Genomic DNA, 12349 nt, shown 5'->3' with positions numbered 1-12349 from the left:
GAGCAATACTATTAAAGTGGAGTGGTCCTGCGAAAGTAGAGTAATCTTCCAAGGTGCGCCTTGCTTGTCTATCACCATTGACATTCATATCATCACCCATATCCCCCATTTCCTGATTAGCTGTGGAAGAGTTTGGTTGCTCAGAGATTACAAGTGCGGGAGAAATGTCTCTCGAAGTTCTGTTTTCTCTCCTTCTTTGGCTATTGTTTCTTCTTGCTGTCTTTTCAACTTCAGGATCCAATAGAAGAGGTTCAAGTGATGGTGTGCTTCTAGTACGAATTTTTCTCTGCATTCACTAGAAACAACAATACTAGAGCACAAGATTAACTTTAGATCACTAAAACAAATTTATTCACAGTATAAAGAATATAAAGAATAAAGCCTAAGTTGGTTAAGAATTACACAACAGTAAAGTACTAACACCGAGTCCCCGGCAACGGCGCCAGAAGCAGCTGTGGTTTTGATTCTTTTAGATCCTGAGGCAGATGCCATTTCTGCACAAACATGCAAGTGTTGTGATTTTAACTAGGAGCAACACATAATCAAAGTGAACTGTATTGTTTGTGCAAAAGAATGTTCATTCCAGATTTAAAATCATACTCAAACAGTTAGGGTAAGCAATCACAAACAATCACAAAGAAATCGAAAGACTAGAATTGAAAAACAAAAGAAAAACTGAACCCAGGCTCAGTTGCTGGCCGAACCAGTCGCGCCCGGGCGCGACCCTGCAAGGGGCGCCTGGGCGCGACTTCTGCAGAAAAATTCTGCAGAATGGTTCCTTCTTCTCTACCTATTTTTGTGAGATTTGGAACTTTTAGACAGCAAACCAACATACAAGCAATTCAATTGAACAACAAAGACAAATTCAAAAAAGTCAAAACACAGATGAAACAGAGAAAATGGAAAAACATTTGAAAATCAGAGCATGGGCCACATTCATGGCCGAGCCACTCGCGCTTGGGCGCGACCCTGCAAGGGGCGCCCGGGCGCGAGTTTCTGCAGAGTGCAGAACTCAGTGGGAGTGGTTTGGTTCCACTTTTCCATTATCAATCACACATTCAAACAGTTTAATTGAACAAACCTATTCTAATTCAAACAACAATCAACACATGGAAGCAAAAGAAATTTTCAAAACTAGCAAACGAAAATAAAACCTACTTGATTTAGAGAATTGAATTTGAATTTGGAAATTGGGGATCTTGAGAGAGTGGAGATCTTGACCGTGACTGCCCAAAGAAAACGGATCTGTGCAGAGAGTAAGTGAGAGTGAGGTTTAATTGGTAGGGTTAAGTGGTTAGGTTGTGTGGAGTTGAAAGGGTTTGTTAGTGAGAGAGAGTTCACAAAGGTGAGTGTGATGATGGTTGTGAATGTGGCTGAGATGGAGGTGTATGGTGGTTTTTGGGGGCTGTGAGAGGGTAGGCACGAGAGAAAGGGGGAGAAAAGGCTGGAAATTAGGGTTTGAAAATGAGGGAAAATCTGACCACTGTGCACTTAAACTCAGAAAAATTTTGGGCCTGCACATGTCAAAAGGCTGCTTATGGAACGAGTTGTTGAAGAAATACATCCGGAGGCACCACAATTTGGGGCAGAGGTGGAGCGTCGGCACTGGAGCATCCTCACCACCTTCCCTGCCCCAGCTAATATTGCACTTGTCCGGGAGTTCTATGCAAATGCCCGGATCTATTCAGATGAAGCTGAACCGTTCATGAGCTATGTGAGAGAGAAGCAAGTACCATTCAATGCAGATGCAATCAACTCCTTCCTGAACATTCAGTGGCCAGGGGGCAACACTCAATGTCAATATTCTGAAGCCTCCAACAATGACTTTGAGGGAGTTGACTTCAGGGAGGTTGAGAGGACTTTATGCTTACCAAGGGGTCATTTCCATAGGAATAGACAAGGACAGCCACTGCATATCAAGCGTTCCTTTCTCACACCTCTCTGCAAATACTGGGTGGCATTTATCCATGCCAATATATCTCCCTGCTCTCACATGTCTGACCTTAATTTATGTAGGGCCGTCCTCCTTTTCTTCATCTTGCAGGGCCAACCAGTTAATGTGGGTCAAGTCATAGCAACTGAGATCAATGATTGTGCCAATACTCCACTGAACAATACTCCACTTGGGCACCCATCTCTGATCACACACTTATGTGCGCTTGCTGGGGTTGACACATCAAATCCTCCATTTGAGAGACCTCGGAAAACAATCGACCGCTCATATTTCCTACAATACTGTTCGATTGATGAAGAGGGTCAACATATCCCTCCAACCCACCCACCAAGACCACATAGGAGAAATCGTCCTGACCCAACTGCACAACCTGAACAAGTCGGACCCCAAAATCCCTTCCAGATGGCTGAGATCAAAGAAAAGCTTGAAGCAATCTACAGGATGGGCCTTGCTCACGCAGACATGATGCGTCATGTCTACGCCTCCTCTCACCCAGGTTTCATGACTTCAGAGGAGTATGCTGCCAGAGTAGCTTGGCCTGGGGACCAGACCCAACACAGCGGAGGGGGTGGAACATCCTCTGGAGCTCAAGCTATGGAAGAAGATCAATCTGAAGGAGAAGAAGAAGAGGAGGAGGAAGCCACTGAAGAGGACACAGAGAGTGATTCTTGAGGAGATGAGACAAAGAAGGGGCAGCAATCATTTCTTTCATTTCTTTCATGCTTTAACTTCCGTAGTTAATTTAATTTCAGTACTCGTACTTTTTGAACTTTTGGTTTTTGAACTTGGCTGAATGAATGAGTTGATGAAAATGTTTTGAACTACTTTACTAGAAATCGTTTATGTTTGCTCTTACTCTGTTAGACTTTGAGAAAGCTGGATTGAGTTGTGAAGTTACATAGTGTGGTTACTCTCGATTGATTGAATTTCTTGCTCTGTTTTTCTTGTGATTAATATGCGTGGCATTGTGTTTGAAAACAAATTTGGAACCCTGAGTAACCTAGTGAGATATTGTGCTCCAGAATTATTGTTGAATGATATCACTTTAGAAGCACAATTGAGTTTTGCCTGATTTTCTCTGAAGTGGATCATTTACTTGTTCAATACACATGATCAAGGTTGTCTTGTTCTCCCTTTGTTGTCTTAAGTTCTTGAACCCAAAGCCTTTTGTAACCTTATGTAGCCCATCCATAAACCTTAAAAAGCAATCCGAAAAATTTGTAATCCCTCTACCTTAAGCTAAGATGAGCATTCAAGTGGGGTACAGGAAAATGGTTCAAGTTTGGGGTATTTGAGGTGACATGAGAAAAATGACATTAAGATTATCTTTCAAAAAAAAAAAAAAAAAAAAATTAATTAAAAGTACTACAAAAAGGGAAAAAGAAGTAAGATTTGCTTACAATTGGTGGAAGTACGCGAGACTTTGTTATCTTGTGCTAAAATGAATGCTCTCTTAGTATTAGTTTTGCCTAGAAAAACCAAAGCTCCTTCTTAACCTAACTCTTGTATAGCCTTGAATGTTCTTGTACTTCAAATTTATAGGTAAGTGTGTTCATTGTAAGGGAAATGAAAGGCAAAGTTCAATTGTGTGATATTGTGATGTTTGAGTGAGAGACACACATCCCCATACACCTGTGAAAGTGAGTGAAACAGTTTCTTTTCAGAGGAAGGGTTTCATGTTAGTTAAGAAAATACTATTGCCATGTGTGTTGGTCCCTCATAGAACATAGCAGTTTTCTTATGTAATTTTGTGAGTACCATCAGTGAAAGCTTCACTTCTTGTGACAAAAAAATCAAGTCAACATGATGAGCAAGCAAGATTGAATTTTACTCTTCTGGAGTGTTGAAACATTAAATTTGAGTTGTTTGTTCAAGCCATTTCATTCCTTTTTCTGCTTGAGGACAAGCAAGATTTCAAGTTTGGGGTTGTGATAACGGTAAATTTTACCATTATCTTTGAACCAATTTTCGCACCAAATCTACCCTTTTGAAGCTTGAAACATGTTTAATCCTCTCTTTTTATCTAAGTTTGTGAATATGTCTAGCTTAAGCTTTATATTTAAGTTTTCATCATTAATTCCTCAAATTTGTAGGCAAATTGTGTGTATTGGAGAAGTACTTGGGAACCAAGGAAAAGATTCAAAAGCAGGAGACTAAAGAAGTAACGAAGGCATAACGCGCCCGGGCGCGACAGAGGGGCGCCCAGGCGCGAGTTGACAACTGAGGACGCTCGTCCAGCACTGAGGACGCTCGCCCACACGAACGCTCGTCCAGCACTAAGGACGCTCGTCCAGCACTGAGGACGCTCGTCCAGCACAGAGGACGCTCGTCCAGACGCTCGTCCAGACTCTCAGAGGACGCTCGCCCACACGAACGCTCGCCAGAATAAGTGGACGCTCGTCCAAGAGTGGACGCACGAGCGGACGCTCGTCCAGGCAGGACGCTCGTCCCAGCCAGCAGATAGGACGCTCGTCCAGAGGGAGAAAAGAAGACGCTCGGCTAGCGAGTGGACGCTCGCCCAGGAGAAGTGGACGCTCGTCCTCGTGCATGGGACGCTTCGTCCAAGTCCAGAGAGTTTCACGCCCGGGCGTGAGAAATGGGGCGCCCGGGCGCGACTTTTACACAAGCCATTGAATCAATTTCCAGAGAGTTTCACGCCCGGGCGCGAGAAATGGGGCGCCCGGGCGCGACCTTTCGTGGGATTTGAATCACTTTCCAGAGAGTTTTACGCCCGGGCGCGAGAAATGGGGCGCCCGAGCGCGACCTCTGCTGACCTGGAACCCTAGTTCTATTTAAAGCATTCTGAACCTGAAGTTGGGTATCTTCTTGGCGGCTGAAGCTTGGAACACCATTTTCGGACCTAAGGGAGCTGGTTTTGGGCAGTGGAAACTCTCCATCCTTCCTCCTTGGATCCCCATTCTTCCATTTTTCTCCATTGTAAGCTCAAGTTCTCCATGACTATGGAGACTTAATTTCATTTTGTTGGGGAATGATGTAGTTACGAAACTTTCATGTAAATGCACTTGAGTTTAATGAATTTAAGCTTCCTTCAATTGATTGTGAGTGTTTAATTTCCTTCTCTTAAAGCTTGTTGTGACTTGATCAACCATAACATGATTCTAAGATTTGCTAGATATTGGAAAGTATTGTGTGAATCTTGAACTGGAATTAACACCTAAGGGAGATTGTATCTAGGAATGGAGCTTGATGCTTTAGTTGTCTTAAACCTCTAATCGTAATGCAGATGAACTTTCTAGGTTACCAAGGAATTGGGACTGAAAGAAGTGAGTCTAGGCTTTTTCTACCAAGGAATTGGGTCTAAGTATAATAGAAAGGTTGACAAACGCAATTAATTGATGAAGTAGTGATGTGCATTTGCATGATAGCGTAGTAATTACAATCATTCTCCAACATCTCATCCATATTGTTTCATTATCCATTAACCATTTTCCAATTCTTTAGCCTCTAAGACGTTCATTTTATCACATATATTTGAATTGGAATTTTATTACACTTGAATCATACCAAAATGATGTATTCTTAGTCTAAGTTAGTTAACTTATTATACGATTTTAAAGTATTACACGAGTCTCTTGGGAAACGATATCCGGTCTTACCGGTTTTATTACTTTGAACGATTTGGTACACTTGCCAAAGAGTTAACACCGCCCAAAGGACGCCCATGTCACACCCACCACAGACAAATGTTCGACCGCCCAAGTCTTGGCCGCCCAAGTAGGTACGGATTGAACCTAGACTCCGCATAAACTCCTACACCAGCAAGTGCCCGGCGTCGCACGTATGGACGCCCACTAATGAGGTCGTCCGACCATCTCGGTGCCTACGCCGACCACCTGGGTAGAACCTCTGTCTTTAAGAGAAACTTTGAAGAACTCACAAGGAATTCCATCACCACGAGACAGCGCCGCACTCTCCATGCTCACAAAAACTGTTCAAGAAAATGCAAACGTCTGGTATCATGAAGTGCCGGGCGACCGCATAGAGGATCGCCCGCCCAACAAAGTGTCGGGCGACCGCATAGAGGATCAGCCGCCCAACGAAGTGCTGGGCGATCGCGTAGAGGATCATCCGCCCAACGAAGTGCCGGGCGACCGCATAGAGGATCGCCCGCCCAACAAAGTGCCGGGCGACCGCATAGAGGATCAGCCGCCCAACGAAGTGCCGGGCGATCGCGTAGAGGATCATCCGCCCAACGAAGTGTCGGGCGACCGCATAGAGGATCATCCGCCCAACGAAGTGCCGGGCGATCGCGTAGAGGATCGTCCGCCCAATTTAACGCCCGAGTCGTCCATAGGAAAGACGAACGCCCGTATCACTTGGGCGGGCGCCCATATCACACTGACCGGCCAAATCACTAATCATTGTGGTCCAAGTAAATTGACCTGGTTTAGAGGTAAGTAGAAATTAGGAGCTATTGGGATGATTGGGCCGTGATTAACTTTTCACTAATCCCAAGCCCATAGCGAAAACTATAAATACAAGTTCACGGTGAGTGGTAGATAGGTTAGATTGAATGCACATTTACTGCTATCCCTTGAGAAAAGCCATTGCTCTGAAACTGACTTTGGCATCGGAGAATCTTTTGTAGGTCTCCACCCCTCAGGATCAAGAGGAAAGTCAAAGCTTGGGAAGAAGATCCGCCGCTGAGATCTGATCGCAGGAGAATTGGAAGGTTTAGAACCGCACAGCCCTACACATCCGAAACAGAAAGCAATGCAAAGTCCTTATTAAGTTTGCTTTAATGATATCCCAGCCAAATTTAAAGAAATTAAAATTAAATTCGTATGGATCGGGGTCTTTTAACTACTATCACAACATCATGCCGCATCCTTGATCTCCTCCTAAAAAAATCTACTAATTAGTAGAACGTTATCCTCCGTATTTATTTGTGCAAAATCAACATTATTCCTTCTAACTTTGAACTCTGAAGATATACTGTAAATCTATTTTTGTAATAAGCTTTGGACCACCTTTTTTCCTTACTATAACTCTTAGTTGTTTAATAAAATATTTTTCCATTCCTCTATAAGGACAATTAAGCAAACTACGCTGTTCCAATTCAATTTATAAACGAATTGTCATGTATAAAACACCACTTTTAAAAAATTCAATTTATAAATGAGAACGCAACGAAAACAAAACCTACTTTTTTATAAAAAAGTTGCATGCTATACATTAGTTACACATTCCAATGTGAAAGTCCCTCACTTTCTATTATTGGTTGTACAATAAATATAAAATTTAAAAGTTATATATATTAAAAAATCTCATTCCCACTTCAATTAATCATATAGAAAACAAAATGCATGTAGATATATAAACTCTATTACGCAAGTGTCATTCTTTTATATAGAGATAAATAAGTAAGTAGTACAACAATGTATAAAATAAATTGTATCAAAACTGCTAAAAACAAACTAACCCAAAGAAGAAGCATAAGAAAACATTGTTACAAGCATTACATAATATTTACAAATTGGATAATTAATATTAGAGGTGTCAATTTGACCATAACACATGGATTATTTCTAACCTTATTTTGAATAAGTTCCTCTTTATTGAACTATCAAATGAGTGGGCCAAAATAAAATCTTAGTCCCTAAAGCCTCCTTTTAAGTGGGTTAAGATCATGACCAAAGTGGGCTTGACCCCAGAACAAAACTTTAATTAATTTATAAATAATATACCTTCAACCTAGGTCAAAGGTCATGCCAAGTCATCCAAGCTTCAAGGTCTACCCAAGTTTGGCTGGACTGAATTTCAAGTCAAATTAGCCTAAAATTGAAGGTAAAATCAAGTTGGCTCAAGACAAAGTTCAAGTCGAGTTAGGTTAATGGTCGAGTAGAGTCGATTATGCCAAATGTCGAACAGAACAACCTAAGTTAAAGGCCAAAAAGGATTGGCTCAAGAAGAGGTCAAGTTGAGTCAACCTAAGTTGAAGGTCAAGTCAGGCCAACCGAAACTAAAAGTTGAGATGGATCAACTCAGCTCAAGCTGAAGGTGGAGAAGGGTAAGCCTAGACAAGATAAGTCAGCCTAGGCCAAAGGTCAAGACAGACCAACTCATGCCCAAAGTCAAGACGTGTTGGCCTAGGCTAATGGTCAAGACAGGTCGCCTTAGGTCGAAGGTCACTATGTTTTGACCTAGGTCGAAGGTTAAGACGTTTCTAATCGAGCCAAAGGTCAAGAAAGGTCGACCTAGAATAAAGGTCGACACGGGCGGACCCAAGTCAAAAATTGAGACAATGAGCCCAGTCGAGACTAGTTGACCCGAGCTGAAGGTCGAGATAGACGGACCTAGACTAAGGATCAAGACATGTACGGGTCAAGGGGTTGACCCATGTCGAAGCACTAGTACAAAAATATCGTATAACGTCAGTGTTTTTTGGCATTTCACGTTGAATTTAAGATCGACGTCAAATCAGAGACGTTAAATTGACGTCGAGTTTAAAAAATTTGATGTTACGTTAATTAACGTCGAATTTTGTCAATATACGACGTTAATCAAATTTTTTGTTTTTATTAATTAATTGTGATCCTTTTTTACAACTCTATGAAGTCCTAAAAAATAGAAAAACAACAAAATTCAGTTTTTGGTATTTTAAAAACAGAAAAACAATAAATTTCAGTTTTTGATATTTTATAAAGTACGAACTATGAATGTGCAGTGTAATATCAACAACATACAACAACAACAAACAAGTTCAACTAAACAACAACAACAAACAAGTTCAACCAAACAACAACAATTTAAGTTCAATCAAATAAGAACAACAAACAAGTTCAACCAAACAAGTTCTTCAAAACGAAAATGAAAACTAACCTTCAAAAGGTGAGTTCGTCGGAAGAAAGTGTTGCCACCCATGAGAGAGAAAGTAGAATGTGCCTATGTAGAACAAGAACATGAAAATAATCAGTCAAAACAAACGAAAATCATACCTAAAGTAGTTAATTAACATGCATTTGTATCAAATGAAAGAAAAATTACATGTGATGGCTGTCAAACTTCGTTCGAGAAAAATTTGAGCAGAGAAAAAGGTCTCACGCGCTAAGATAAAGTGAATGAATTTTCAATCTCTCCCTCAATTTTTTATTGAATCCACTAACCTTTTGACATCTAATGTTAGGACATTCGACGTTTTATAACCTTTTGACGTGTAATTCTAGGGCATTTGACGTCATACGTAAATATATTTTCACCTTCAGGCCAAACACTTTTGTAAAATTTATCCAATAAGACGTTGAATTTCTCAATATTCGACGTCTTATAACAAATTAACGTCGAATTAAAGTTCTAAACGACGTCTAATAATTGCATTTATTTACAAAAATGTCATTGGTCATTTTTAACGTTGGTTATTCAGTGGTTGGACATTGAACGCGTGACATTATACGCTATTTTTGTACTAGTGAAGGTTGTGACAAGTTGGCCCGAGCTAAATGTTCAGATGGGTTGATCCATGCATAAGATTAAGACAAGTTGGCCTAAGTTGAAGGTTTAAATGGGAAGACCCAGCCAGAAGGTTGAGATGTGTTGACTTGGGTCGAAGGTCAAGATAGATCATTTAATTGCAAAGTTCTAGATGAGCCAGCCATGAAAAAGGATGAGATGAGTTGACTTGACCCCAACTGATGGCCAAATTAAGTTGGCGTGAATCGAAGGCTAAATTAAGTCATCCTAGACTAAAGGTTGAGCAGAATCGGCTTGACCTGTATTCTAGTTGAGTCAATCCATGCTTATATTTAAGCCAAGTTAGCCTAGGCCCATAGTTGAGTTGAGTTAGCTTGGACTCAAGGTCAAGACGAGTCAGTTCTAATTGAAGGTCAAGATAAGTTGGCTAAGACCAAGCTTTAAAACAAGTCAGCCCAAATTAAAGGTCGAGACAAGTTAGTTTAAGTCAAAGTTTTAGTTAAGTCAATACAAGTCAAAGGTTGAATTGAGTGGTCCAGGCTTAGAGTTGAATCAATCCATATCTGATTCAACCTTGTCTATCTTATATTAGACTAATTAACATAAGTTGACCCATGAAGCTTTTGGCACCTTGTAAGCTTTTCCTTATATAGGTCTTTTGGTCTTGTGAATTTGTTTACTTTGAGCTAAGTAGATTGATAGTTAATATGAAAGTTGAATTATAGCGCAAATAATACAAAAGTTAAGCATACCTCGATATCTTTCCGAGAGACGTATATGGAGCAACCAACACCAATATGACAACATTGTGGTGATGGGAAGCAAAGTGTGAAAGAAAGATAATCTTGTGAGGAGAAGAATAAAAGTGCAATCGCAGTGCAACGATTCAAATGGAAAAGTTCAAGAACAAAAGTAGAGTTTGAAATGAAAGACAATGAATACACACAATGCAATAGTATCATATTAGGAATTAAATGTGAGTTTAAAATTTGATATTAAGTAAAAATAAAAAAATTAATAATATACAAAAAAGAATTCATAAATTATTGTTTTAAAATTTTAAATTAGAAATAATATTCTAGTCTTTGATATAAGTTTCTTCACATCTTATTGGTACTAAATTTCTCAATGTTTTCTTTTTTTTTTTTAAAAAAAAAAAACCTTAATAGTAATATCAAAACCTATCTACATAGATCATGGATTATTTGACATGATTTACTATAGATCATTCCATGTCATAATTAAGATGCTATAATGAATATTTATGTCAAGGTATGATGGTTGATGAGTGTATGCTATTTTTCCTATTCTCGTGTCTAGGCCTAGAAATTAAACCGATTTAACCAAACCGCAAGAACAGTACTCAATTAAAGTGTAGGAATTTAAAAGTAAGGTAAATTTAATGTGAAGTTGGTAAAATGCACACACTTACAACATCATGATGCTATTTACTGCAATAAACAAAATCTGAAAACATGGCGTGCTATAAAGACTCTTAAATCAAATAGATTATGATCAGTAAATAAATCGAGTTAGGTCTGTGGGGGCATAGAATAGAAAATAAAATGAACAAGTTGACTTTTTTGGCTTATGTGGTACATTAATTAGTGCATTGATGTCTCTTTACTGTGCCACCTATTTAAGCACAAAGCTTTGTGCTCTCTCTCATCTTATTCAAGTGCTCTCCTTGTCATCCAACAACTTGGTGTGGTGTATGCTATTGCTGTTCATCCTCTAAGATGCAGAGAAACCTCATGAAGCTGCTACTGCTGCTCGTAATCTTTTTCTACTTCTCATGTCTTTTTTCTGCCTCTGCTTTTCCTGTAACAAGTAAGATTTTCATTGGATTTATAACTCAATATTCTTCACTTTTCTTTTAGGTTTCCGTGCAAATTTTTAAAATGAATTTGATTAATTTGTTTTGTTACAGGAACCCAAAATTTGAAAGGTGATGAAGAAGATGAATTTTCGGCCGTTCCTTCTTTAACTAGGGTTAGTGCTCCTTACTTTATAGTCTCTCTCTTAAGCTAAGAATATCTTCCTCTCATGTTCTGGAGTTACTGATTATTGTCATTATTATCAGTTTATACAGCTAATTAACTTAATTAGGGAATTTAAAAGAGAGTAGTATTTTAAGTGAAAGGATTAAATTGTTCAACAAAATACTTACACAAAATCCTATATAGTAAGGGATGAGATGATAGGTTTTGAGTTCATTAAATAAAATATTACATGTTTATCTCCTTTTTATGAATACCTTTTTATTATAATGTGTTTTGAAGCTGGACCATGCCCTTGGAAATGGTGATGAAGTGGTGGTTGATATGAAAGAAGAAGTCACAGAGAGAAGGGTTAATTTGGAAACTCAAGATTATGAAGGGACTGGAGCAAATAAAGATCATGATCCAAAATCCCCAGGAGGGGTTTAATCCCAAAAACCACTATATATTTTCATGAAGTTAGTTGCATCCAGAAATGTATAAGAGAATTAATTAACTTACATATATTTGGTCTTTCTACTTGTATAATCAAATACGAATTATTTTGCTTTGTTTGTTCATAAATTTATGTTTGCTTGTTCAACATGTCTGGTGGTGTATTATTTAAAAGTTATAATATGGTTATGGTTACAGCCATAACATAATATATATGCAAAACAAGTATATTTTAATCTCCCTCCTTCATTGTTGTAATTGATTAAATACTCGTTTCAATAGCTTAATACATTTTTTTCTCTTGTTTCTTATCTCTTCCTCAACTATAAGATGATTGTTAATTTGAAGTATTGTTTTAAATAAATTACAAGGTTATTGCAAAAAAAAAAAAAAATAGTAAAGCACTGAAAATGAAAATATTAGTAGTAGATGTCTTTGGCTTGAATGTGATCCGGTCTCACTTTGTCATGTTTTTCCTCCCGTGTTGATTTCTTGAACTATTAATATATAAAGATACGTCAAAGTATGG

At 38.9% G+C, this 12349-nt stretch overlaps 1 protein-coding gene across 1 annotated transcript; it reads left to right on the top strand.

Moving 5' to 3' along the window:
- The first annotated feature begins 11043 nt into the window (after nt 1-11043).
- On the top strand, nt 11044-12060 carry LOC108328594 (uncharacterized). The gene is made up of 3 exons (XM_017562475.2): nt 11044-11215; nt 11316-11377; nt 11668-12060. The coding sequence occupies exons 1-3, from the start codon at nt 11125-11127 to the stop codon at nt 11812-11814; spliced, it is 300 nt and encodes a 99-aa protein (XP_017417964.1). The 5' UTR covers nt 11044-11124; the 3' UTR covers nt 11815-12060.
- The last annotated feature ends 289 nt before the right edge of the window (nt 12061-12349 follow it).

This window comes from Vigna angularis, chromosome 2 (assembly GCF_016808095.1).
Source record: "Vigna angularis cultivar LongXiaoDou No.4 chromosome 2, ASM1680809v1, whole genome shotgun sequence".
Classification (NCBI taxonomy): domain Eukaryota; kingdom Viridiplantae; phylum Streptophyta; class Magnoliopsida; order Fabales; family Fabaceae; genus Vigna; species Vigna angularis.
This window is presented reverse-complemented; position numbering and strand designations above follow the sequence as displayed.

Excerpts from the sequence above, each read along its gene's own strand:
- LOC108328594 (XM_017562475.2), top strand. The coding sequence starts at position 11,125 with ATGCAGAGAAACCTCATGAAGCTGCTACTGCTGCTCGTAATCTTTTTC. Across the intron at positions 11,216-11,315 it reads CTCTGCTTTTCCTGTAACAA|GAACCCAAAATTTGAAAGGT; the intron begins GTAAGATTTTCA and ends GTTTTGTTACAG. Across the intron at positions 11,378-11,667 it reads CCGTTCCTTCTTTAACTAGG|CTGGACCATGCCCTTGGAAA; the intron begins GTTAGTGCTCCT and ends TGTGTTTTGAAG.